Source organism: Acipenser ruthenus, chromosome 23 (genome assembly GCF_902713425.1).
Source record: "Acipenser ruthenus chromosome 23, fAciRut3.2 maternal haplotype, whole genome shotgun sequence".
Taxonomy (NCBI): domain Eukaryota; kingdom Metazoa; phylum Chordata; class Actinopteri; order Acipenseriformes; family Acipenseridae; genus Acipenser; species Acipenser ruthenus.
Genome location: NC_081211.1, coordinates 3,031,160 through 3,058,161, shown reverse-complemented (window position 1 = coordinate 3,058,161; position 27,002 = coordinate 3,031,160). Strand labels below are relative to the sequence as shown.

Below are 27,002 nucleotides of genomic sequence, written 5' to 3'. Positions count from 1 at the left end.
CTGGTAGACCCTCCTGAAACAATTCCACACTGTGTTCCTGTTCATATTATTTCAGCTCAAACCCACTTTGTGTACCGAACTGTGGCTCATTCCCTCTCTAATAACACGTGTATCAGAGAGTGGCACTGGGGCTAATGAGCTCTGTTTTTTTTTTTTTTCCTTTCCTTTCCTTTCCTTCTTTCCCCTCTGGTTCTCACACAAGCTCCTCTGGCTGGCAGTAAGAGGAAAATCAATAGTCAATTCCATTTCACTGGCTGAGTCTGACAGCTACGAGATGAAAGTGGATTGGGTGGTTGTAAGGGAGCAGAGTCTGCCCGCTGAGGTTGTCTTTTTCACAGACAGCTATCGGGCGCATTAAGTCTGTTTTCCTGCTGTTTCCTACTGTCCCACTGATAATGTTTTACAGGCAGGTCCTGTATACAGTACATGGTATTTCAGCATGGACTTTATGAGGCAACACCTTTCCTAAATGTCCCCTTTGGTCACTAATGTTTTAATTTTTTGAAATTTTTGTGTGAACTCTATGGAGTTTGAGAAGCTGACCTGCCATAACTTTGGAAACATGCATGCATTATAAAATAGATATATAGATAGGAAACTTAACATGGTGCAATTGTGCACACAGTGACTGAAGAGCCAGTTGCAAAGCTTATAATAAGAGACACAACACACAATAGGCCTCATTTACGAAAGGGCACTAAACATTATGGTGCACATAATTGCAATTAGTGTGCAGCGCGTTCATGATTTCCATATTTACTGTTGCAATTGTACTCATTATTGTGTGAAATAGTGGGCATATTATGGTGCACACTGATTTTATTGTGCCACACTATGGTAATCAGAATGATTTGTATTGTAATGCACGATAGTGTATTTAAATGAGGCACCCCACTCTGAATAATGAGATGAGCTATATTCACACCATGTTTACTGAAGGGCGAGTAGTGTGCACCTTAAAGTGAGCGATAATTAGTTTGGAAACCAGGCTTTAAACACTGATAGGCGCAATATTTAAACCTGTTTTTCTGGGCTGAAATCTACATGGCATCATGGAGGCATTACTTGCATTAAAGTTTTCATATAGAGCACTGAAAATTACCCTTAAATAACAGGTTGTATTTAGCGTGAATAAACGTGAATGAATGTTATAACGTCCTAGATTTTATTTTATAGTTCATTACGTAGGTACGCATTATAGAGTGGTTCATAAAACATGAACAAACAAGGCATTATAATTTAAAACAACCTGCCCTTTCGTCAATGAGGCCCATTGTATTCACTTATTGTAAATCACAGTAACAAAGATTGTTCTCAGGAATGACTATTAAACACAAAAAGGTGTTTTTTTTTTTTATTTAGAATTGTGCCATGTCTAACCCACGGCATGACATCTGAAGTGAGATTTTAATCTTAAATGGTGATTGTTTGATTATTTAATATATAAAAAATGTGAAAACGATTCCTGGAATCAAACTGACTGTCTCAATTATTCTAATTATGTTCTGATCCCAAGACAATGGGATAAAAGATGAAGATAAAATACTGTATAAATGAATGATCAGGTTCAACTGCCTTTACTCGTGTCATCTTAATGAAAACTTTCAATTTATTAGCACAACTAATTCCAGCTGACTGCATGCATGCAATACACTCAAATGTATTGAGATTAGACATTGTTAATGGATTTTAATTGGTGGCTAGTGAGCGCTCAGTTCATTGCTTTGCACTCTAATTATCACTTGTTAAGTTTTATATCCCAGTTCTTCAAAAGGGATGCACTTTTTATAAACTTATATTAATTTATCAACGCACTGCTCAGCTGCAGTGCCAAATGCTTCGTGACATGAAAATACTTTTATGTACCGGACAGTGTTAAAGAAAGCACTGTCACAAAGCACCCGCACACACAGAGGGAAGCAAAGGGAGGTAGATTTGTATTGTATTTGAATGTATTGGCGTCATAACACTGTATTTTGTGGGTGCTGCTCGCCACCTTGTGTTAGTACTGTGTTACTGTGTTCAAGAGAACACACTAGAGAATTGTCTGGTCCTTGTGAAACATCAGTATCTGGCCCCTTTGGATAAGAAACAACAGCTTTCTAGATTATCATCATACTCAATTCCCACTACCTAAATAATGCATGATCAACAGACATTAATACCACATTCAATCAAAATTGTCAGAGCAATATCTTATTCATTTTTGGCTACCAAAGTACCAGTCTTATGAATTAAATTAATCGAATAGCAACTGGTTAAAATAAGTAACATTTTTTGAAAATTGAAATGAGGTCCTTTGTGTAAGGTTATTAAAATAATCTAACAGTGCATGGTAATCTTTAATGTGTTTCTGTTTTTAAAGAATATGTAATACTTCAGAGGCACTAGATTAATGGAACCCTCATGCTGACGTTCCAACTGGAACAGTCTTCCATTCAGTAAGATAGTACATTTCCACTTCAACTTCCCTAAAGAAATTCATATACCCCAGATGTAAAAAATATGATGGATCAGCAAAAAAAAAAAAGGAGTTTTATAGTTTATAGTTATTTACAATTGAGTAGTGGTTGTTACAATGAACAATTGGTGTGTGCCATATTCAAAACAGTGGCTCACTCAAACAAATAATCATAACAGTATACTCCACCCACTCTCCAGGGTAGCGATGCTCATAAAATATAAATGGATCCTGATGGTATTACACAATTCTATAGTCTGCTTTCCCGGCTGACAGTAACTGTAAAACTGCAATGTTATCAGCAATAACCAAAATATGTCTCTGGGAAAAGGTCAAAGGATGCACTTCACTGAACAAAGGAAGGGAGTTCGGAGCGTGCTAGATTATAAATTATAATTTTTTTTTCTGGTTCCCTTGCAATGTTCTGTACCAATCCTATAAAAGATGAGCTAATACTTTATTACGTACCATTTATCAGTATTTGGTTGATATGCAATTTCTTGTTTTGTTCCGTTTGTTTGTTTGGCCAGGGTGCCCTTTTGTTTTAAGTGTTTTGTTTTGTTAAAACATTTATTTTTGTTTGTTTAATAAAACGCTGAGCGTTGTAGCGAGTTTCACCCCCCCGGTACGTTTTGGATTCTGTAAGCTGTTCTGACGTCACCCCTGCAGCCATCTCTATCACACATACATATGAAATATGAGCACAAAATAAATCTAATGTTGTATACATTCACAAGCGCCCTTAATGGCTATTTATTTAATCATTTATACAATACAAAGAAAGTGTTACCGACAATCTGTTTTTGTATGAAAAAAGCATTGTGACCTATTCTTAACAGCGAAAAGGAAAATTAATTTAGAATTTAAACAATGTATGTAAAAAGACGAAACATGTGTTAGCATGTATAGTTTATATTGTCAGGATCCTTAAATAACAGTTCAAGAAATTAAAAAAAAAAAAAGTTTTTATTCCCAACATTATCAATTATGAATGTAATCAAAGATATCCTGTACTGTACTTTTTTTTCAGAAACAAAAAAGAAAAGAAAAATCCATTTAAGTGAACACCCTTTTTAATGCCTGTAACTGAAACAGTTAATTTTTTTTTTGGCAACGCTTCCCAGTGCAGCACTTATCTAAGTCAGCTGGAGTGGACAGTGTAGTAAACACACAAGACTCAGTGCTGGGGAACTAAGAACACTTCTACCAGGGGGAACATCACTGTATTTAAATGAATTGAACTGCGCTTTCCTTTTGACTTTGAGATTGTTAGAAAGTCTTACAGCTGTGGAACTGGCAAAGAAACAGCCCAAGAACTCTGAGCCACAGCGCTGGCTTTGCTGGGTAAGTGTCACATGCTTTGAGTTTATTTTATTTTATATAGCCTGCTGGGATGAAACCCTTATAAATCATTCCTTTTTAAAACACTCAATAGAAAGAAGGTAGACACAAGTTTTCTCAATTGTTTTTTCTGGGTTGTTTTCCTAGCTTCACAAACACAAATTGTGACCCTGATAGCCCATGAATAGCTCATTATTGGTGCTGTCTATAAATGAAACAAGTTATAAATATCTGATAAATATAATGAAAAGTAAAATCCTGTAAAATTCTAATTATACAGCCATTCCTTCAAAAGAAATTGTAAAAAAGTTACTAAAGTTTGTTTGCCTGCATTGATATAATGTGTGTGGTGGTGGGGGGGGGGGGGGGGGGTATCAATCATAATTAAAAGGATATCTATTTAGAAGAGTTGAACAATTCCACTTAGGAATTACTAATTATGAACATCTCTATTCCAGCATATTAAAAAAAAAAAAACACACACACACACACACACATTCTAGCGTAAATTGCGAGACTACATTAGTTGTCTGATTATATCCAGCTTGAGTAGCAGTCATTTTTAATTTGACAGTTCCTCAAGTTGACACTTTTTACCTTGGTCTTGTAATTAGTCAGTATGGTGTTAAACATGTTATAATAATGACTACTTACATCACGATTTCAATCAATCATGCTGCAGCCTTTTTTGAGCCTTAATTGAGCATCAAAGCAACCTGTTACTTGGTGGTAACCTCACTGTGACTCTCAGAGGCCCAACACTCACAGTATACAAACTGGAAGTTACTTACAGTAGCAGATTCATGCTTCTGTTTCACTGAATGCTTTTCTAAAACCTGCTTTTGAACTGAGCCATGGTACATCTATGTTGTCAAATGTATTGCTGAGCTGGATTTGTGCTGTTGCTGTGTAACACATGCATGGGTATCCATGTTCTAAATGGGTGAAACAACCTTGCCGGTGTATAAAAGTAATAATGATAACAAATCTTCCAAACAATTACAGAAAGAGTGATACTAAAGCTAAATGGAGAAATGGGAATTGATTGCAAAGGATAAAAGGGGCTAGCAAGTTCTTTCTTTAAAAAACATGTCTTCGTGTGAGCAGAAGTTATTCCAAAGAAGGCTGTTTGGAAACTGACTTGGTTACCGGAAAGGAACATGAAATCAACTTCTGTTTTACAGAAAATGTGTGTGGGGGTGGGGTGTTCTTTCCTCCTCTTTCCCAAGAGGGATTGCAAAACAATACAGACCAAGAAGTACAGCCCTCTCTGTTACTGACATTACAACGGAGTTCCAGCATCCTGCTCATGTGTTTGTGTTCCATCCCATTTTCAGTAAATGTGGCTACTTATTTTAAGAACAACACAATGAGCAATTACAATTAAATCAAAGAACGGATGGACTTTCACATCGTAACTAACACAATACCTTGTAATTAATCGCACTTGAAGTAAAGTTTACCAAAAATAAATAATCCCCCTCATCAGTAATAAACATAAGTATTTATTCTTTTTTTATCTTTGTTTGGTCATCTTGTTTAATGTCATATATCCAATTAATTGGAGAACGATGGTACATAGCTGAATAATCAATTCCTCCGGCATAGTATTTCATAAACACTAAAACACTTTCTGGAGAAATTCTCTACATTACCATAAATACTGAAATTACTGGCATTAGAAAAAAAAACATTTTAACATTACCAGATGTTTGGAAAGATCTCTTAACAGCTGTTGCATAAAACACAAACCAAAACAAACTTAATTGAAAAATGAAAACCAGAAAATACCCCCAAAAAGTCAAAATTTCATTAATAAGCAAAGAAATAAAACGTTTCATAACATGGAGACTTATAAAGTGTGTTACAAACCAATTTGGATTATGATTCATTGTAATAACATGATATTATAATAAAAAGCCATTACAGGAAACCTTATGATTATTTTATAACATGAGATAAAGCTATTTACAAGTACTGAGTAAACATGTATTGTAAAAAAAAAAATGAATATACCATGCTAATGATCATGAGCACTTTTACTAGAGGCGTATTGATGGACTTAAACGAAAATGTGACTGAAGCTTACAATAAAGTACTCTAGAATGTGTTCTGGGGTTGCTTATAATTCTCAGTTGTATAAACCATGGTGTTCTCAATTGAATTGTACAATAGGGATTAATGCACGGTACTGTACTTGTGTCATTTACAGCTCAATGACTAAATGACTATAGCCTTTGAATCAAGACCATGCAAGATGCTAGCTACATAAGTATCTGGTGTGGAGCTACGGTCAAGTTTTATGTACAGGACTTCATTTCGACGAAATATTAGTTTTACACAATGTATTGTTTTCTAATGCACTTATAGACAGCAACCAAGACTCTAAATAGTGTGCAGTTATTGAGGTTCAATTACAAAAAAGAGAGCTGGTAGAAACCAAAAGCTGGTTGAAAAACTCGACAGGAGGTACTAAATGAAAAAAAAGGACTAGTGTTGAAAACCACGAGTAGAATAATAGAAGTATACTTTAGTTTCCTTTACCATAAGTCGTAAGTTTGTAAAGCAGGCATCAATATTTCATCAGGGAGGCCTTTGAGGCTTATTTTCCACTTTCTTCTTCAGAGTGACAGTAATAATACGCTGGCATCAGACTTAGGCTTCCTGACCATGTTTTGTCTATCGGAAAATGTGTATGATTTATTTCCTACCAGGTGGCTTAAAACTGTCTAGCAATAATTCCAACACAATTTAAATTTTAAAAAAAAATGAAAATAATGTGATTAATTTTGTCTACCATTGAAGGTGGTGGATTGTCTGAACTGAGAGAATAGAGAACCAAAGTCCTCTACCCACACTGTATGCTGTATTTCAAGTGTCTGTTGAGCCAATCAGAGTTCCACGACCCATGGGTGGCAGCCAATCCTTAGTCTTTTGTAAACAGGCAAACAGGACGCAAAGATGGCTAGTTATTAGCTTGCTGCCAACAGTATGGTTTTCTCATATATATATATATATATATATATATATATATATATATATATATATATATATATATAGATTTTGGGGTCCTACATGGAAGGCTATGATAGCACAAGCAGGGCTCTCCTAGCAGGCTTAACTCAGACCTGTCCTTGAAGGACCGTGCTTTTTGGTAAAAAGGGAGTAGTTCATAGCTGGACACTCCAACAGGATCAGTGAACACAAACTTGAAAGAATTTAGTCGTGTTTTGGACTTGGTGTCGAAGTAAAGCACCTGTAGAACTCCTCTGTTGTATCCTGGGACACTATCACCCTTCATTTAAATATGCTTTATTTTGCTCTTATCTGCCCCCTATTTTACTGCATTTAATCCTGTACCTCAGAATATTGTAATCTCCCAAGTGTTTAATCTGTAGTATTTTGTACTTAATCATATCCTGATGTAACTATCACTACTTAATCATATCCTGATGTAACTTTCACTATTATCTGCTGTATTATTGAATTGTGGTTTGTCACACTTGAGAATTATTGTATTTCTTGTTCTTATTGTATGACTTATATTGTAACACTTGAATGTATTTGTATTTGCTTGCGATTGTAAGTCGCCCTGGATAAGGGCGTCTGCTAAGAAATAAATAATAATAATAATAATAATAATAATAATAATATATTTTATCAAAGATTGTTCTAGATTGAACACAATTTGATACAGGGAAATGTGTGTGTTTATTTCCGTTAGAATTGCAGCCATACTTAAAGAAATTGTATGATTTGAACAGTCTTTCTTAATGTCTTGAGGAATGAGTTCAAACCTTAGGGCAAACTGACTAACCATCCTTTTCATCTCATAACGAAAGGACAGAAATTTGTAAAAGCAAGAAGTGGAAGTAGCGAAACTCAAGAGGGCAGTTTTCCGAGACACTGTATTGCAGTAAAACAGATTTCCAAACCAAGCATGTGTTGTAATCACTGTGGTTAAAAATCTAATAGTGAGAAAAGGTTGAGATTACTGTCTGATTACATTGTGTTAATGTAATTTCTAATTTGAAAAGGTTTACACAGGACAGAATGACTAAGCTTGGTGCCAGGCATCTACTTTCTGTACAATATAGTTCAATGTGTGTATAAAATGAATTCTGGCTTCTGTAGGAGAACACGATTCCATTATTATTATTATTATTATTTATTTATTTCTTAGCAGACGCCCTTATCCAGGGCGACTTACAATTGTTACAAGATATCACATTATACATTATTTCACATTATACAGATATCACATTATTTTTACATACAATTACCCATTTATACAGTTGGGTTTTTACTGGAGCAATCTAGGTAAAGTACCTTGCTCAAGGGTACAACAGTAGTGTCCCCCACGCAGGGGGGACACTGCTGTTGTACCCTTGCATGCAGCACTAACAACTGAAACCCAGCTATGCTTGTACATATAAACAGGAGCAGTTGTTATTTGCTTATCCTAATACTTCATCAGCAGTGTGCCGGAGGCTACCAGTTTCCAGCGAAGACAGATATCTAGATAAGAAAGAGCTGATTTCAGACGAGTGGAAAATCACAAAGCTGTACCATCAGTCCTAACAGCAGGGCCCACTTGATAATTGCACAGAATTAATCAAGCAGCCAGGACAGCCATGCTTCTATTCTGACAATTTAGAAAACCGTCCGCCACCCACATGGAAAATAAATGTTTTGTTTTAGATATATTTCAGAGCTTTTGATATATCATTCAGAGATCGAGCACAGCTTTGATATTGTGATTGATACAGTATATGTAATATAGAATGATTAAACAAAATAATAAGAACTCAGGTGACACATTTTTTTTCCACTATCAATTAAACACATTTTTCTGTTTAAAAAGGAAACACTGATAATACCATTAAGGACTGCTTGTACCTGAATTCAGGAACTGTAAGGTAGTTGCCTGCCATAGACATATGTTTGGATAGATCAGCCAAGATCAGAAGCCTTTATATTAGCAAGCACCAGCGCCATCTGGTGTACAGTTGTGTGTTGCCAACTATACAGAAGCAAACTTTATCCAAAGTAGCTGATGATGAGATAATGCTGGCTCTCACGTCTACATAAACACGGCAGAATGGCAGCTAGATCTGAAGAGTAGCCCCTCAACTCAGGAGAAAGCACCTCAACACAGTAAAATAAAATAAAAACAAGGCCATTGCATTCAGATTCTGTGGTTTTACAGTTGGAAGTGGGGTGGGGGTGGGGGGGGAGGTCAATACTGAACCGTACACAAATACTGTACTATTGTCAGCGTTGTTTCCCTCAACCTTGTAAGACTTCCAGAATGCATATTCTATTTTAAACCATTTCAGAGGTGATAAGCTGTTGCCATTGCTGTAATATACATTAGAGATATAATGATGGTACCTCAGTTGCAAAAGGCATAACATATCAATAGATTCAATGTACTACTCTTGTGATTGGCAAGGGGTGAGAAACAAGAGAAATAAGCTGCAATTATCTCAAGGGGGTGTGGGCTTTTCAGAGTCACACTAGAGGTTAAAAAGTGAACCTGATTGATTAATAGGATCTGCATTCTATTGCTGTGGTCTGATTTACTGTACTGTAGGGAGTCAGTTATGGTACTAAAGTGACAATTTCCCCAGAAATGTTTCACCCCTGGTTAGTGCCTTCACAAGAGATTTGAACTGGAGAGACCTTCAGTATGCACATGCGTGCATTCTGTGTATAAAGATGAGCTCGTTTTAATGCACATTATATAAAAAAGGACAAATTCAGAGGTACTAAATAAGAATGTTTGTAATCAGTTGGAATGGATTGAGGTTCAGGCTGTATGACACTCATCAAAACCTGCAGTATTTTGGATGTATGGTTCAACCACCATACAAAAAAGACTAATACATTTTATCTTTTAATCACGCCGGTCTCAAAGGAACTTGATCATGTTTTTTTTTTTTTTTTGTACTTGCTCTGCTGAGAAAGGTAAACAAAAGTAGACAAACGCTGTGGTTACTGTGAATGTACAGTTTGATCTTCTAATCTCACAGTGAGCGTTTTTGAAGTTAAGAGAATTTTAAAAAAAAAGAGATTACTGAACTGTTTTCAACAATTTCTGGTGAGTATAGACTCATTATTTGTATGCTGGAGGGTAGACAGGGAATTTGCCCACAACATGAGAACATTTCTTTTGGCACGAAGGACAAATACTTTTAATGGATTCTTCACAATAGCAGTTAACTTCTGGGAGTATTATTGGTGTTTTCCCAGTATCTCATATATAAAGTGCTTTGTTGTATGCATGTCCATAGAACCTAACAGGACATCCTATCCAAAAAGCGTGCATTTCAAGATCTCCTTTTGTTTCTTGTTGCAATGATCAGCAATAGCGATCTTAATCTGATCTCTTTCTTGTCTGGGGGTGGGATTACTTAGCTCTAGAGTGGTTGATATTTACTGTTTTCACTGTTGTTTTGTAATTTGCATCCTGTGAATAATGTTGTTTGGAGGATCTAAAAAACAAATTTAGGAGCAAAGGACAGGGAATGAAAAAATGTACAACATCAAAAGCACAGTGAAAAGGCAAACACCAGCAGGCTTTGACATTTAAAAGACAGATTTGAAAACTAAAAGGAATAAAAGGTACATGTTTTTTATTTGAAACTAAGTTCTTTATAATGGGACCTCTACCACTGTGTTGGGTCTAAGGTCTCAAGTGACGTTGATGAAGTTGCATGGTGTGGGTAGAACTTTGAGTTTTTTTAAATCTGATTTTTAAAGTTGAAATCTTATAATAATAAGTATAATAAATAAATAGGCTAATATCATATAACATAATAAAAAAAAAAAATTTAAAAATGAGAAAATTATATATGTAATACAGTTGCTTTAAACCAGCACACGTTTAATAGAAGAAGTGTATGTTTATAATTTATTACAATATATCTTCTCGGTGACTGCCTGTGTTTACCTCTTCAGCTGTTCTTTTCTAGTGAGACTCAAGCATGTGAGTAAAAATAACAAGCCTTTACTCATTCCGCAAATTGCATTGGAAACAGAGTGTTTTCATCGTGGAGTCGTAATGTGTTAATTGTTCACCATGAGCCAGATTTTTCAAGGTCTTGAAAAGCACTCCAAATGTGTTATTTTATTTTATTGTATTTAATATATCTTGTAACAGTAACAGATATACTACAGAGTAACATTTGACCATTTGACCAATGAATAGCATTGGAAGAGGTAACAATATTGATAGAAGACTAAAAGTCTGCACGTGGTTATGTGATCACACAGTTTGTATTGATGAAGCATACTAAACAAAAAGGTGTGACGAAGACCAGGAACTACCAAACCCTCCCGATTGTGGATGATTGAGAGCAGACAAGGCATAGCTTATATTTTTCCTATTTGTTCTGTGCCATTATTTTCAAGTTTGAGATCTGTGTCTGATCCTTGCGTGGAATACATTGCTTTGGGCATAACATTAGATTTGCTTAACAAATCAACCTGCATGAAAATGAATCTTTTGAAAAACACGTTTCAATAAGATTTGAATATATTGTATGCAGTTATGCAGACTATTTACATATTCTTCCAGGTCCTGTAAACCACAAAAAGTTAATTATAGATTTTGGCATGGAAGTCAGAAAGTATCCGGTTAATTTGATACCCTTTGCTCCAACATGAGCTGTAATACCACAGACACATTCTCTTAGCAGCAGACATACATACTGTAAAGTATTGTGTATCCACAGTTGAATGCAGTGTTTTTTTTTTTTTTTTTTTTTTTTTTTTAAATACTTGCTTGTCTTTAAACACCACTTTTGCTTTTGCTACCCACACCATGCAAGGAAATGCACCTTTATAAAAGCACCAGAAATAATGACACCAACAATATAAAAGAGCAGCGAAGGACTTGATGTTCAAAGGGAGGAGTGAGCACAAGGCCAAAAAAAAAAACAGAATTATTCAATAAAAGAATCAAAGAGGAAAGATCTGTGTAGACCTTTGGGGATTCCCAACTGACAGTGGGAGGTTCCGGGGAGACTACTGAGTTGCTAGGCAACGTGTTTCCATACTCCTAACAGAGACCTGGAGGTGATTATCAGAGCAAAGGACCAGCAGTGGAGACAGTTGGCCCATATAGGTTTAGCACCTGAAGTAGGAGGTGCTATTGTCCATTTTTAGTCAGTCAATATGTTGGCCAAGACTTGTATCACCTGACATTTATTACAAATTAATATTTCATTGTAAATCTGAGCATTTTGAAATATAAAATAGGCATAAAAGTATGTATTTTATAGCCTGGAAATATAGCATAAGCTACATTAATAATGCATTGTTTCTTTTTTTAGGAATATATGAATCGTCACTGCAAATCACACTTCAATCTCAAATAAATCCCACACAAGGTACCACTTTCCATATATGTACACAGTCGCTTTCACTAGCCACAATTTGGTTTGAAACAGTAACATCCTGTGAAAGAAATCTCAGCATCCTTTAAATAAAGTTTGCACTACAGGCTTCTGCTGGCCACGACTAGCCGCCAAAATCAGTGCTTTTTTCCACAGCTGACCAACCTCGGAAATTCTTGCCATGAGTCAAAGGCCACTGGGGGTTGTGGGATCGTATTGTGTTTTGTTTTTAAGAAACTGGAGGTAACAAATACATTTAACCATCGGCTCATTACAAATAAAAAGGAATTAAGAAGGAGAGCACAGCCAAACAAACAGCCAGGTTTTGTTGTGTGTTTATCGTGAATCTTTTACGATTACAGACTGTGGTCTTGTGTTCAGTTTAACAACACTTTCGGTGAATACAGTAAAGCTTAAAGAAAAACAATAAAGAAAATGTCATATGCGTGCTTTAATAATACGAAAGAAAATCAGCCACAATGGTAGTTCGGCAAGCCAACTCAACCTGGAAATGGACAACCCCCACTGTCAGACCTCGATTGCACAGTCACCATTAACATTAGCCTTGTTGTGCCAAAGTTTCATCACTTGGTTCTGGTGCAGCTCGGCAAAAAGTGGAAATGCACAGTGCCAGGGGCCCCCAGGGTCTGCTTGGGTGTGACCGTCTGTGAAACAAACAGTCATCCTACTGAGACTACTTGCAGCAGCAGGTGGCGTTAATAACGTATTTAACAGATTTTTTAGCTTGGAAAAACAAAGCAAAAAAATGCAAAAGGGACCTGTGTTATTGTACACCTATAAAGCAAGCTTTTTCAACAACAGACTTGTGAGGTAATATCTGTGGTACTGCATCTTTAACATTCGGAAGTTAATCATACGGTAGCAACAGGCCGGTGTTAGGATGTGTCAACACACAGGATGCAAAGTTCACAACGGATCATAATGTCCACTGATAAAAAAAAAAAAAAAGTGATCACCACAACAACAAGAAAAATTGTACTTGTAGGCACATGCACATAGCAGGAACATGAGTGAAGACAGGAGGTTTCTCAACTATGTGGTTTACCGTCCACTTGTTATCAGTAGCATTTCACTACCTCGCGAGGGAGATATAGAAGCCGGCAGACATATGCAGCGACACTGATAGCAGCAGCAGGAGGAAAGGGTATTGATTTGGATTATCTGACAAGGCATCTCGGTTTTTCATGAAAATAAAAAAAAAATGCCATGTTGAAAGACATTGTCTGTATTACTTTACTTACAAGACTTTTTGTTTCCTTATATTGTAGGCGTCAAGCGCTATTGCCTGCCGGAACATCACAGCAGTGAAAACTTCCCCATAGAGGTAATTTATAACAACAACCACCAAAAAGAAAAAAATATAAGATTAACAACTGCATGGTATATCTAGATGAACTATACCTGTAATCAATATTAAACTGTAGCCTGAAATACAAAGGTTCAAGATACCATTATAATACCGGTGTATTGCCCTCTAGCATAACCAGCAATGGCAATTTAGTGGTTTTGGAGCTAGTAACGCACAGCAATGGATTACCAGTGTGTATTTGTTTACATCATTCTAAATTTGCAAAATGTTATCACTGGCACCATTTTATCAATGGCTAATACCATTGCCTATTCTGTAAATGATTATGAACTCTGGAAAACTAAACAATGCACTGTGGAGGCTGTGTGGTCCAGTGGTTAAAGAAAAGGGCTTGTAACCAGGAGGTCCCCGGTTCAAATCCCACCTCAGCCACTGACTCATTGTGTGACCCTGAGCAAGTCACTTAACCTCTGTGTGCTCCGTCTTTCGGGTGAGACGTAATTGTAAGTGACTCTGCAGCTGATGCATAGTTCACACACCTTAGTCTCTGTAAGTCGCCTTGGATAAAGGAGTCTGCTAAAAACAAACAAACAAACTATGTTTGCTTTTGTTTCCAAACTGATCTAGAGCCATACTTGCATTCGTTCATAATACACTGCCTTGAGTTCAGATATAGTGTGGGTATCAATGCCTGGGCCTGTCAGGTTTAATCAGTGCTAATTTATATTCCAGTGTCATAAAGTACTGAAACTATGCACGACCTCTTGTGAAACTCCATATGATGGTTGAGAGAGGCTTGCATCATACAATAAAAAATGCACAGCACTGGGATGTTGAGAAACCTAATAGAAGGACACATTTACACTGCATCTGTGGTTGATTTATGAGAAGGCTAAATCATATATTCATTGTTTCCTGTTTTTCTATACTTTCTCAAACATTCAAACATGGTAAAAGAGGAAGCTAGAAGAGGTGAAAAGACCTTTCTTTAAGATAGAGAGGAACTTTTACAAAAAAACAATGGTTTTGTACTACAGTTAAGGTAATCTAATTTACTCTCTGTAGAAGAAAGGAATAACACACCAGAAGGCATGGGTTGTATCCGATAGAGGCGTTCGATTGAGCTTACAAAATTACTCATTATTTAGACCTCATTTAACCATGTGGCATTAAAAGGTTTGCAACCAATCAGGATGCACAAAACGTCCATGCCATTTTATTTAAAAAAAAAAGTATTTTATAGGCAAATACCCATTTATTTGCCAAATACACTTTATTGCAGGAATGCATTACAGTTGCTGCCAAATGCTTCCATGTTACATCTCACTGTGGTTAAAAGTGTGTATAATATTTTCACTTTGAAGCCAATAAAATTATGTTCTGCATTTGGTTATCTGTCACTGGATCAATCAATTTAATCCACACAACCATCCAAAACTGTGCAAAATCTGAAAAGGACGAATACAGAGATACCAGGCTCTTCATCCATACCATGTGTTAACTTGTATTAACATCACTTTCTGAGCAACCTTTTTTTTCCCTCAAACACATGGTAATGAACTAGTGTTGATTATTGAGTTCTGGGGGCACAGATTCTCCTTAATGCACGATACATTCGAGAGAATGACACCTCTGTGCCAATAAGCACTAGAACAACCTTAAAAAAACTGCTGCAATAATACTGTTTGAGTTTAAAATGTGTCACCTGAAAGATAATTTGATGTGTGCCACAACGAGGTTCTCAGAGATATTATCAGAAACATCACGTTATCTTGCTGGAAGAAAGCAAACCTCTGAAGTTAGATTCATTTGCAAGACGGTGAGAAAGATGATTTGCAATTTCCAGATAAGCGTTGCCCATGTTGTTGTTATTAGTCTGACTGATAGATATGGTGACTGATTGTCTTGTAACAGGATCCCTGGTATAGCTAACACAATAATTCCATAGATCTTAGCTATTTTCTTTGAAAAAGGCAGATAAAAGTGAAACTTCCTTTAACCTAAAGTAGCAACAGAGGTCATTTTTTAAAATGTTGCTCTAACATGTGTTTCTTTCAAAACAACACACGTGGCACCTGTATAGCTAATGTAACTGCACAAAAGGTAAGATTTGTGGAATTTTGTTAAGTACAATTACTTTAAAGTACATAGAACACAATAATGCCAGTAAATCTTACCTGTTTTGCATTTAAGTTCTCACATGTGTAGTTTTGAAATATGCATTATCTTTTCTGTTAAACTTTTTTTTTCTGATATGTTAAATATATCTGTTTAGGGTTACTACACTATAAATATATCTTAAATAAAATGAAACATATGGCAGGAATTTATTTATTTTTATTTTTTGGTTTATAATAAGGTAGTCCAAGGTGCTGGAAGATGGGCCAGAATTGGAAGATGTTGGTTCTAATGGCAGTGCTTCTGAATACTGCAAAGGGTAAAGACTCAAACAGCCTTAAAAATGCATTGAGCTTTGCTGTACTGTGATCAACCTAGTTAGTTCTACCAGTAACTTTATTAAAGAATAACTAGTTCAGTTCAGCTGGTACTAGCTCTTTGTCATAAAAACAAAAACCTGCCAAAATGGGAAGTAGGTCTGTGGTTATATGTCATGAGTTTCTGTTTGAACAGTGTTCCTCAATGTAGAAACAGTAACAATTAATGGACCATGGTAGCACCCTAGGTATTCATTAAGTGTTTAACAAAACAGTTTAGACATGGTGTTTGAGCCAGTGTCCGTTTTCTATATCAAATGTCCATTGCTTGTGTTAGGCTGTTATTTACCAGTGTGTTGTGGCTGGTAAGACGTCTTTTCTTTAATCACAGGAATTGCCACGTCTCAGTGTGGGGAGGTATCAATCGAGTCACCTGTGGTAGTGCTGGGTTCCTCAGTGACCGCCTCCTGTGAAATTGGAGACAATTGTACTTTCTTTGATGGACAGGATATTCAGATAGAATGGCGCCTCAACGATGATCTTATTCCAAAGAGTCAACACACAAACCAAAGCAGCCGAAAGTCCAATTTAACCATCCCATGTTTTAACACAACACAGGGATATCTGTCCTGCTTTGTCGTTCTTCACGGACAGGCTCAACTTATCGATGTTATTCAGATCACAGCCGGGTGTAAGTACCAACCACGTGTCTCTGTTCCAGGCTACAGATCTGGTGGCAGCGGTGGGATAAGACTAGATAGCTTTCAAAGAAGTAGCTTACAAAATTCAACAGCACACCGCTGAAGTTGACTTTTTCTTGCAAATCTGTGCTTCATATTTTAGAAAAAAACAGCTAAATAAATGAATAAACTAAGCAGGATACTCTTAAGAACTTTTAAAATAATTTAAATGTATGGTATTCATTTGTGTTTCATTGTTATTTTTTTTCACAAAATTTAAATTTTCCTTTTTGTTTTCTGTTGTTGCATTGCTATGCAGACCCACCTTCAAAACCAAGCGATTTAAACTGCAAAACCAATCTCACTGAACCCGTGACTTTTTCCTGCACATGGAACCCAGGGAGGGAAACTAACCTCCCAACACAATTCACTCTGCACAAGAAAGACAGGTGATTCAGTAAACTGTTTAATACGTTCTTTTACAGTACATGGTTGGGTTTCAGGTAAGGTAATCCAAGACTAGTGCTAATCAGGGTCTGTGAAACCAGCTGTGAAGCGTTCAGCCCACAAACTGCTACTAATGAGGCAGCACAATTTAAGAACATGTCATTACCTATAATACTCAAACATACATGTAGCAATCTTTTTTGCATTACATTTCACAAAACGATAGCTTTGAATATACGGCTGCAGGAGAGCTTATGAAATCATTTGAATTCTAGAAGAAAAATAAGATAGCAAAATGCTAACTGGAAAATGGTATGCTCTAAAATGTAAAAAAAAAAAAAAAAAATTATATATATATATGTATGTATTTTTTTTCAGTTGGCTCAGTTGTACAAAATCGTTTGGGACTGTCTCAATTCCATGTAAGGAAGGACATTCTTGTACGATACTACGTAAGGATTTTCATCTGTATCATGAAATGGAAATTTCAGTAACAGCCCACAATGCTTTAGGGAATAACACTTCAGAAGCTATTTGTCTGGATTCAATGGATGTTGGTAAATAATCTTCCTTTTCTCTTTAATCTGTCTTTTTATTAACAGTAAAATGAAGCCAAAACCTGATGGATTCATAATATTTAACACACACCCTGTACCTGCCTGCTGTATGTTATTGGCCAATAATTGCACGATAATCTGGTTAATCTAGCTATGTCTAGCTATGTCTAGTGGCATAAATGAGTGTGTATTTATATTTCAAATTCAACTCTATACATAAGATGCTGAAGTATAAAATAACATTTTTAAACAGAAAAAAAGGGACCAGCAGTGATATTGTTAGTACTAACACTCAGCAAAAAGATTTACGATCCTTTTGCAGTAATACTAACTGTACTTTTCCTTTTGTTTAGTAAAACTGGACCCGCCAATTATTGTATCTGTAGAAGCCAGTCAGGATAAGTGCTTGAAAATTGAAATGGAAATGCGAAAACCTGAATGGCTACCAGCAAATAAATGTTCAGCTAAACTTCGCTATAAGCAAGCTGGTGATCTACAATGGACAGTGGTAAGACAATAGTATATTTCATGTTTCCCTATTTAAAAATATAATCCCATATATACACTGCCTGGTCACTTAATTAGGACCTGTACTTAATGTAGGTTTGTCGGACCATTGACCATTGTTTTTAAGTGCTGATATATATATATGGTATTGCTTTAGGAACAACCACAAAAAATGGGTGGAGGAACTCTGAGACAGTGTGGCCTCCTTCATGGTACCGAATATCAATTCCAAGTGCAAGTTACATTCGGAGCAGGACACTGGAGTGAGTGGAGCGTTGAGAAAACTGGGTGCACTCATGAAAGCGGTATGTGCACACGCAACTGATTTGATAATAAATCAGTTTGTGTGTATTCTTCTCTAATTGAATGTATGTAAATACAATTATATGGCATAGACTTTCTCTATGAACATTACAGTAATTATTCCAACCCCATAATCAACCTTTCAGTCCTTCAATTGGAAAATACCCATCCTGGCCAGGGGATGGGCACTTTCATTATACCGAAAAAGCAAGCCTGTGTGAAACTGGGAAAAAGGTGGTAACTTTACTTATTTTACACTGGCAGCTCCCTCTGGAAAGCTAGATGTGTGGTGGAAGGTGAGGGCTGGGGAATCTGAGAGAAGCACTCAAGTGCAGCTTTTTTGGAAGGTAACATTGAAGTTGCATAGATTTCACAATAAAGCATATCTAGAGCCTGGTAACAGTGATGGCGTGATAAAGCATTAACACATAAAAAAAGAGTCCTGGGATGCAATGTAAATGTCACTGGAGGTGTAATAAGAAGCTTGTGGTATGACCAGATAATTAAGCACAGTTATCAAGTTATTAATAACACAGAGGGTATTATTGCTATTACAGAACAATATATATTTTTTTTTTAGTTTTTAGAACCCTGAACTTTGATCATGACTTTGGTCATCCATTTTATTCACTGTCTTTCTTTATTCTATCCTTTGTGTTTTCTTCCAGCCTGCAAACCAGTTTAGAGCAAATGGTAAAAATCTGTTATACACAGTGTTCTTTCAAACGTCGACAGGAATCAGAAATCCTCTCTGCAGCACGTCTGAATTGCATTGCGCTTTCCTTCAGCCAGAACATGTAAACCGTGTGTACATTACAGCTTCTAACACTGCCGGGGAGTCAGTCCCTACTGAAGTCTGTCTTTATAAAAAAAGAGGTATTTACGCTTTATCTGTTTGAAGATTCTGTATTTTTAGGCACTGAAAGATTAAGAATCTTTGAGAGACTTTTTTCTATGAGTATCAGAAACCTGAAGCTCTCAGGGAGTATCCTCTATTCTATTAAATGTTCACATGTGGAATTGTGTTTGAGCTGGCAAGGTGTAATAATTCTCTAGGTTACCAGTTGATCCTGATTCAAGTATTTCCTTTACGGAACAGGAGAGAGGTTTTGAGCTCAGGTTGAAGGAAGTGGTATGGAACATTAATTACAAAAGCTTGCTGTGCTGTGTGTTTGAACTGAACGAAGTTGTCACCCAGGGCTGTTGTATAACTGTATGGTTGAAGGTGTATTTACATGGTTTGTATTGGATTTGTGCTGCTGATGCACAGTAAAATGACAGGACTATACTGTACATATTCTACGTAAGTAGCATGATCATTTATCCACATCCAAATGAATTATTAATTCAGATGAGAAACAGCAGCCTGGTTATAAAATCAAAAGGTTATTTTCTATTGCTTTGAAGCTCAGAACAATGGTTGCAGGAATAACACTGGTTTCAATACTGTGCTGAAAAGAAATGAAAACACAAACGTTGGCAAAAATAATAAAGGACATCAGCATGTGTGAAAGCCGCACCCTTATGAATGCATACAGCTGGAAGTGTGACAAATAGCAAGTGACAAATTTTAAGTGAAGCTCCTCGAGCCCCAGAGAATTAGCCTGCAAGGAAAGCGAACCTTTTGTTGGTTTGACAGAACTGTTGGTAGCAGTTGCACATGCAATTTAACCAAAAATAGGTCAATATGCTTTTGTTTAAACATATATCAGCCTCATATCATTCCTTTGTAACCACAGTGTAATGGCTGCACTTAATATTTTCATTAAAGTGTCTGTTGCTGAAGGAGGAGTGGCCAGAGTAACTAAGGGTCCACAAAACATGTGTTTTCAAAATACAGTGTTAAAAAAATAATAATACTGGCCCTGTTACCAATATTCATTTAGGTATCCCTTTAATGTGGGAAATTATCTTATTGAATATTTATTTGAATTCGTATTTGTAGAAAAAACATTCTGCCCTAATATAATAGTGTTTCTTTCATTTGTCACAGCTCTGGAGTCACCAGTAAGCATCAGTACTTCATTATCTGATGACCACAGCCTCTGGATCCAATGGGAAGCCCCCAAGTCGCTGCCTGTTACCGGCTATGTGATTGAATGGTGTGTGGTGTCTGAAACTCTCCCCTGCCGTATCTCTTTTACGTTAGTGCAGCACAATTGTATTAAAACTCTAATTACTGGTAAGTACCAGCTGCGAATTCAAATAGCAAAATAGTGACGACAACCCTAAGCAAGAAAATGCTATTTGTTTTTACATAATCAAAAAGCCTTTAAACCTAAGAATGCTACTTCTGGAACTAACTTTTATATAGCCAGTGCACATATGTATAGAGGCTCCTCGTAATCACAGTACCACAGTACCTGAAAGGAAAAATAAATATTTGTAATGGAAATTGTGAAAACGTCTATAAGGAGGCTAGGAGTTTATGATAAAAGTTTAGAGAAGACTGTTATAGTGTTCATCGTTTTAGTGAGTCAGACAGACAGACAAACGCACAGACAGACATACGCACAGGCAGACGGACGGACAGACACAGTTAGCTCATAAGGGTTCCAGTTTTTAGAATGAGGACCCTAAAAATAATGTTACCTACAAAAAACATAGACACGTCATTCTGACCTGCTTGGTTGTCACCTGAGCTACCCATGATTCCAGATTTAGCACATTGGGCCCAATTCACACAGTGTCTTTTTTGTGTCTTTTTCCATAGAAAACATTGAGCCCTTTAAGTGTTATAAGATATCAGTGTATCCAAAATACAAAGATGGGTTTGGGCTCCCTGTGTCTGTGGAAGCATACTCCAAACAAAGTGGTAGGTGTGAACCATAAACAGCTCCATTGACCGTAGTATTAAAAGGATATCCAACATTATTTGCCTGATATTTGGTTTCTTACCTATATAACCCTTTTATTTTTGTTGGAATTAAGTTATATAATTAAAAAAGGAACTCCTTTTATTGAGTGTACATGAGACCAGGACAAGAATATATCATTTATCAACTCTTTAACCCTTTAGTCAAGGCTGATTATCTTCTGGCAAGAACCCTACCAGTTTTTTAAAACCATTGTTCTTTTTCTCTTCAATAAATGATTTCACTGTATCTATGTCGCTCTACACTACTTGAAATATCAGAGTGTATTACTGGTGTTGGCGTGTTCTTTGCATTCGTTCCTATAATTCACAACAGTGTCTATGTTAATGGTGCACCTTCCATAGAGTGGTGTTGTTTTTACATCTAGACCAGTGTGTAAGAAGTATCCTGTCTGCATAAGTTTGTTCCTGTTTACTGGGTTCAAGTCACGACCAGGATTTTGTCACCTCGACCTACACAACGTCTATGCCCTCTAGTGGATGTAAAACAAATTGCACATGACTTTTACTGGCTCTAACTCAACAAAGGTGGTCTCCTTTCTGCCAATGTATCTAATCCTGAAAAGCAATGTATTTGGTCGCAACTTGAAATCCAGATATTTTTTACATGCTTCGGTAGACCCTGTTTTGGTCCTCTAAATTTCTAAAAGTTGCATAAAATCAGGGCTACTGAACTAAAACATATAGAAATGATATACTTAATGCCAATTCAAACTGATATCTTGCAACCACAGTATCTCCCTATTACAGCTCCATTAAAAGTTCCCAAATTGAAAGTAGAGGACATTGGAGGTTCATATGCAGAGTTAGCCTGGGATTCAGTACCAGTCGATGAGAGAAATGGTTTCATCAGACGCTATACCATTTTCTACAGTGACAAGGAAGGGAAAACAGGTAAGTCAAGACAACAATGATGTATATGACGCTACAAGCATGTATTTTAAAAATGCACTTCAATACTTTCACTCTGAATTAGGCAGATCATTAAAAGCCAGTCTCTGCTGTAAGATTAACACAGCCTGTCACTGCCAAACAATTGAATCTTTATGGACTTCAATGGATTATATTTTAAAAGCATTTACTCCAGTCTGTGGGAAAATTCATGTTAATGTTACAAACGACTTGAGAGTCCGTGAATTGCATTTGTTACCGGCAATTGTTCGGTTCAAGACAGTTTTTTAACAGGTGTGTTACTGCTCTAGGAAACTAAGAGTTTATTATACAGCTGATTTTCTGGTTCCCTGAGCTAATATTCATGCCTGCATTGCTTTCTTAACTGAAACAGAATCTTACATGACAATTTTAGGTATGAGAGTGGTAGATGCCCCTGAAATGAGAGTGACTCTGGAAAATCTGAAACCGTCCTCTGAGTACAAAGCATTCATAATGGTGAGCACTGATGCAGGGAGCTTAAATGGAACAGTCTTGACCCTAAGTACTACCATATTGGGTAAATATATATTTCAATCTATTATTTTTACATGCATAATATGAAGAATGGTCAAAGGTATCCTGATCTGTCAGCTAAAGAGATGCATCAGGTCATATTTATAAAGCATTCTGTCTTCATGATTTGCAGGTACTTGCAATCTAATAAACACAAGCTTGAATGATATCCCTTCAGCAAGTCCCTTTCCATTGACAATGTCCTTCTATACCAGTGGACCTCAAAGTGAGACCCGAGCGCTGTGCCCTCAATGGCTGTTGAGCCATTTAATAAATCTGAATTTTACTGTTTTATTTAACATTTTGAACCAAAAAAAGTCGTTATTTAACTGTGAAGAGAAAAAAAATGTATAATGCTCTCATTTTCAGGACCACTGACTGACTGTTCTATGTTCTCTTGTTCATTTGATTAAATGCTTTTTTTTGTTTGCCTATTTCCAGATTTATAAGTCAAAGCCACAAAACGATATAATTGCAAAGCCTGCAACAAAATTAAAATGATATTTCCTTTTAAATTATATTGCATATAGTGAGATGCTGTAGACACCTCTGTCAAACTATTATGGTTAAGCAATGTATATAACAAAATGTATCAAGTGATTTATCATCTGCGATAAAACTTATAGTTTGTTATATAGATAGGTAAGGCTTGACTGACAGTCTTCTTACTTTTCAGATCACTGGAGTTTTATATCCACCATTTTGCCAGCCTGTATCGGCCTAACTTTGTTCTTACTAATTACTGCATCAGCCTGCTTCATAAAACATGACAAGTAAGTTCACTGTTATTGCTTTTTCAGGTTCTGAAATGTAACATTAATAACTACTGGCTGCGTCAATAATGTGGTACTATTTTCAGATATACGATATTCCTTCGAATTTAAGACGCTGCCCACATTTCCCACCCTCAATTTGAGGAAAAAAAAAACATCAAATAAATATGCATTTACAAAGATACAACCTTGATTACGCATATGGAGGCAGTTTCGGCTGTCTGCTATTACACAGAGCATCACAGTTATGAGCTGCTTCTCATTTCCAGTTGCGATTACTCACACTTGTTTTTCTCCCAGTTTGTGAACTGTGGCATTGCTTAAGTAGTCACGTCTTTTGCTGTTGATTTGTAATACACGCATCACTATACTGTACTCGAATTTAAGATGCAGGATATTTTTGAGAAGAGAAAAATGGTTTAAAAAGTCTTAAATTCTAAGGAAAATATATATGTTATGTATTTATTGATGTGAATTGTAGGGATTTTAAAAGGTACCTTATTTATTATTTTGACTGGCTTGTTGTTTCAGTTTAAAGCTGAATATTTGGCCCATGGTGCCAGACCCTGCTAACAGCAGCATTTGTAAATGGACGCCACCTTCAACACAGAAGGTAAAACCAAGTACACTAAAACTTCACAGCTTGGAATACAAAGAATTGTGTTTGTATATTTGTGATCTCTTGTTATTTCAAACTAATTCATGCAATTGGATTTAATCAGCTTAAAGTGAATCCTCTGGTCCATATATATATAAAGGGGACGTTTAACACAAGCTTGATTTAAACCCTTAACTTGCAAGATTGATAGTTTCAACTAGTTTTAAGATGTTAAAAAATAAACATAACATTTAAATCAGTTTCTAAAACAAATTGTAACACTGTCTCCACCATTATCAACAATCATTGCATTTTTCTTTTTTTTTCTTTTCAGATGATTCCTCGTCTACCGGATATTAAAGACCTTTCCACCTCAAACTTCTCTAAGGTTAGCGTCCTGGATGTTTCTGCGAAGATGCCTGAAGAAAAAGACCAGAAGCAGATAGGTAAAGCTGAAGAGGCAGGTAGTCGATCCCGAGGAAACAGCAGCGGGCTTGGAGAGTCAATCCAGGATTCAGTCTTTTACAGCAGCAGTGACGACATGAGACCCAGGGCCTACCAGAACACCCCTAGGGTAGAGTATTCCTCGGTCATTTGCAACAGCTACAAAGGCCAGCAGAACCCCAAGCACAAGTACTTGAGGTCTGACTCTACTCAACCCCTTCTCCATGATCTGTCCCCAAGCCCAGATCAGTGTGAAAACATCTGGTTCCAAGCAGCCAAAGAAGAGGTCTCCAAGGCCTGTCAAGACGAGGAGCCTGGGGAGAAAGTGCGTATCACATCCTGGGATGACTTCCCACTGTTGAGAGGCCTGATGATTAATGAGGAGGCCGAGAAAGACAGTGCTCCTTGAACATGTGGAAACAGGCATTAACCCTCCCACCTACAAGTTTGAGTTTGGGGTTATCTTCCTCTTTGCAAATCTTTTGCACATCACCTTTATAATGAAAGGAGAAGTGTCATTTTCAAAAAGATATTCAACCAGTAAAAAATACATTCTGCAGACATCAATAGTAACTGGACTTTGCATGACTGAATATAACAGCTAGATTTGAAGAAAAAATCATATTCTTATGTGAGTCTTTTGTTATGAAATTGTTTTTTTTAAAGATCTTTTGAATTTATTGCATTTCTCTATATAATTGTATATGTTTATATTGTCATGAGTTTGTGTGTCACCAAAGTGTTTTTGGTGTTTTTTTAAACAATGTAATTTATGTCTGAGTGACTGTGTACAGCTGGTGAAGTTAGCCTGTATCAGTACTACAGTACATTATACAGACACTCATATTGAACTAAAACAGATTTATTAATTAGTACATAAATGTAACATAGATTTCTTGGTACAAATTTGTATTTTTAAGTCCAAATTTCAGCTGAAAACTAGTAAAAAATAAAAATTGTTTTTGTGAACCCCAGGATTTTCTGGGGTAGAAATCAGTTAAACTTGCAAAGAATTCTGTGTCTCTCAAAGGAAACTATATATCTAATTTTTCACAAGTTTTCTGCTCAATTTTGGTGGTTATTACATCAAAGATTCCGGCAAACACTTAAATGTTTTGTTTTTAAATGTTCTATTGAAACTGATGATTACAGCAACAAAGGAAAACAGGGCACAAAGACTCTTGTGGCACAGTTTATTTGTTTTTTAATTTAAGGATACCATTAGCACATGTCAATTTCTTGACTGTTAGAAATGCAGTTTCATGAAAATCACTTCTGTGTGTTAGCTTTGTGATAAAGCCATGCGTGTTTGTTTATCAGCTCTTCCATGATTGGATAGTGCAATATTGTATCACTGTATTCCAAACACTGCTTGTCCAATAGATTCCCTCCTTCTGTGAGTCTCCCAACCTCACACATTTTACTTCACCTAAAACACCAACAACACAAAGCTAGTTTTTCACTTTTTTCTTTATATTATGCAGTATCGATTTTTTTGTTTGTTTGTTTGTTTTTGGCATGCTCATTTTTATTTTTAACGCCTTTAATTCATAATGTAGTCATTTGAAGTAGTAATTAAAGATACATTCAGTTCTTCTAGCGGAGGTTCATGATAATGCGGTGTCTGCTCATTCACGGTAAGGGTTTGGGGTTTAATATGAAAAAGCTTGGAATGTATAAGTTTACTCCTTATGAATTCAGGTGTAATAAATTGGGGGTTGCTAGAATTGCTTCATTGTTCACAGTACCTCATATACAGCATTACCTTATTAAAATACCTCTTTTAATTTTACAGAACACAGAGATACATCAGTAAATGATGTGGATTCTTATTATTGTTGAAATTAGACTGAAATGTTCAGATTTCCTGTGAGGACTAAGTATGATGACAGGCAAGCATGATGTCCAAACTTGTTACTATGCCTTTAAATCAACAGCCTTTAAGATTTCCAGGAGACACTGCCATTAAAATGCATTGTACTGTACTTTATGATAAGCTCATTCTAGAGAATGCAAGCTCTATTCACAAAACTTTCAGGACTGTTACTTTAAGGAATTATTATTTTAAGGAATGTTTATTTTAAAGACTGTTTTAGAGTGGTATATTTGACATTCCTTGATACCAATGATATGTGACCATTACTGAAGGGGTCCAAATGTGCTTCACGTGTCTCTTAGGTCGTTCACACATGCTGTTTTATATATTGTTGTATTTGAATTTGTTTTGCATACTGTGTTTAGGTTACATGCATGTGTGTGTGTGTGTGTGTGTGTGTGTGTGTGTGTGTTTTATGGATTTACTGAATAAAATTATGTTTTGAAATTAATGTGTGTACCCCCCTTGTATATCTATAATCATTTCAAAATGATAATAAAATACAATGTCTTTGCATCAAAATACAA

The 27,002-nt window shown here is 36.2% G+C and overlaps 1 protein-coding gene across 3 annotated transcripts; it reads left to right on the top strand.

Moving 5' to 3' along the window:
• Positions 1-3,613: 3,613 nt before the first annotated feature.
• LOC117412732 (granulocyte colony-stimulating factor receptor-like) lies at positions 3,614-27,002 on the top strand. Of its 3 annotated transcripts, XM_058997479.1 has the most exons (18): positions 3,614-3,805; positions 12,142-12,198; positions 13,494-13,549; positions 15,894-15,971; positions 16,361-16,660; positions 16,969-17,098; positions 17,475-17,653; positions 18,007-18,161; positions 18,318-18,465; positions 18,728-18,810; positions 19,132-19,339; positions 20,457-20,645; positions 21,177-21,278; positions 22,089-22,232; positions 22,645-22,788; positions 23,461-23,557; positions 24,089-24,170; positions 24,490-27,002. In XM_058997479.1, the coding sequence occupies exons 4-18, from the start codon at positions 15,914-15,916 to the stop codon at positions 25,006-25,008; spliced, it is 2,538 nt and encodes an 845-aa protein (XP_058853462.1). In that variant the 5' UTR covers positions 3,614-3,805; positions 12,142-12,198; positions 13,494-13,549; positions 15,894-15,913; the 3' UTR covers positions 25,009-27,002. The 3 variants fall into 3 exon arrangements, with proteins under 3 accessions (XP_058853462.1, XP_058853459.1, XP_058853461.1); XM_058997476.1 differs by lacking the exon at positions 12,142-12,198; XM_058997478.1 differs by lacking the exons at positions 3,614-3,805; positions 12,142-12,198 and adding an exon at positions 13,216-13,369.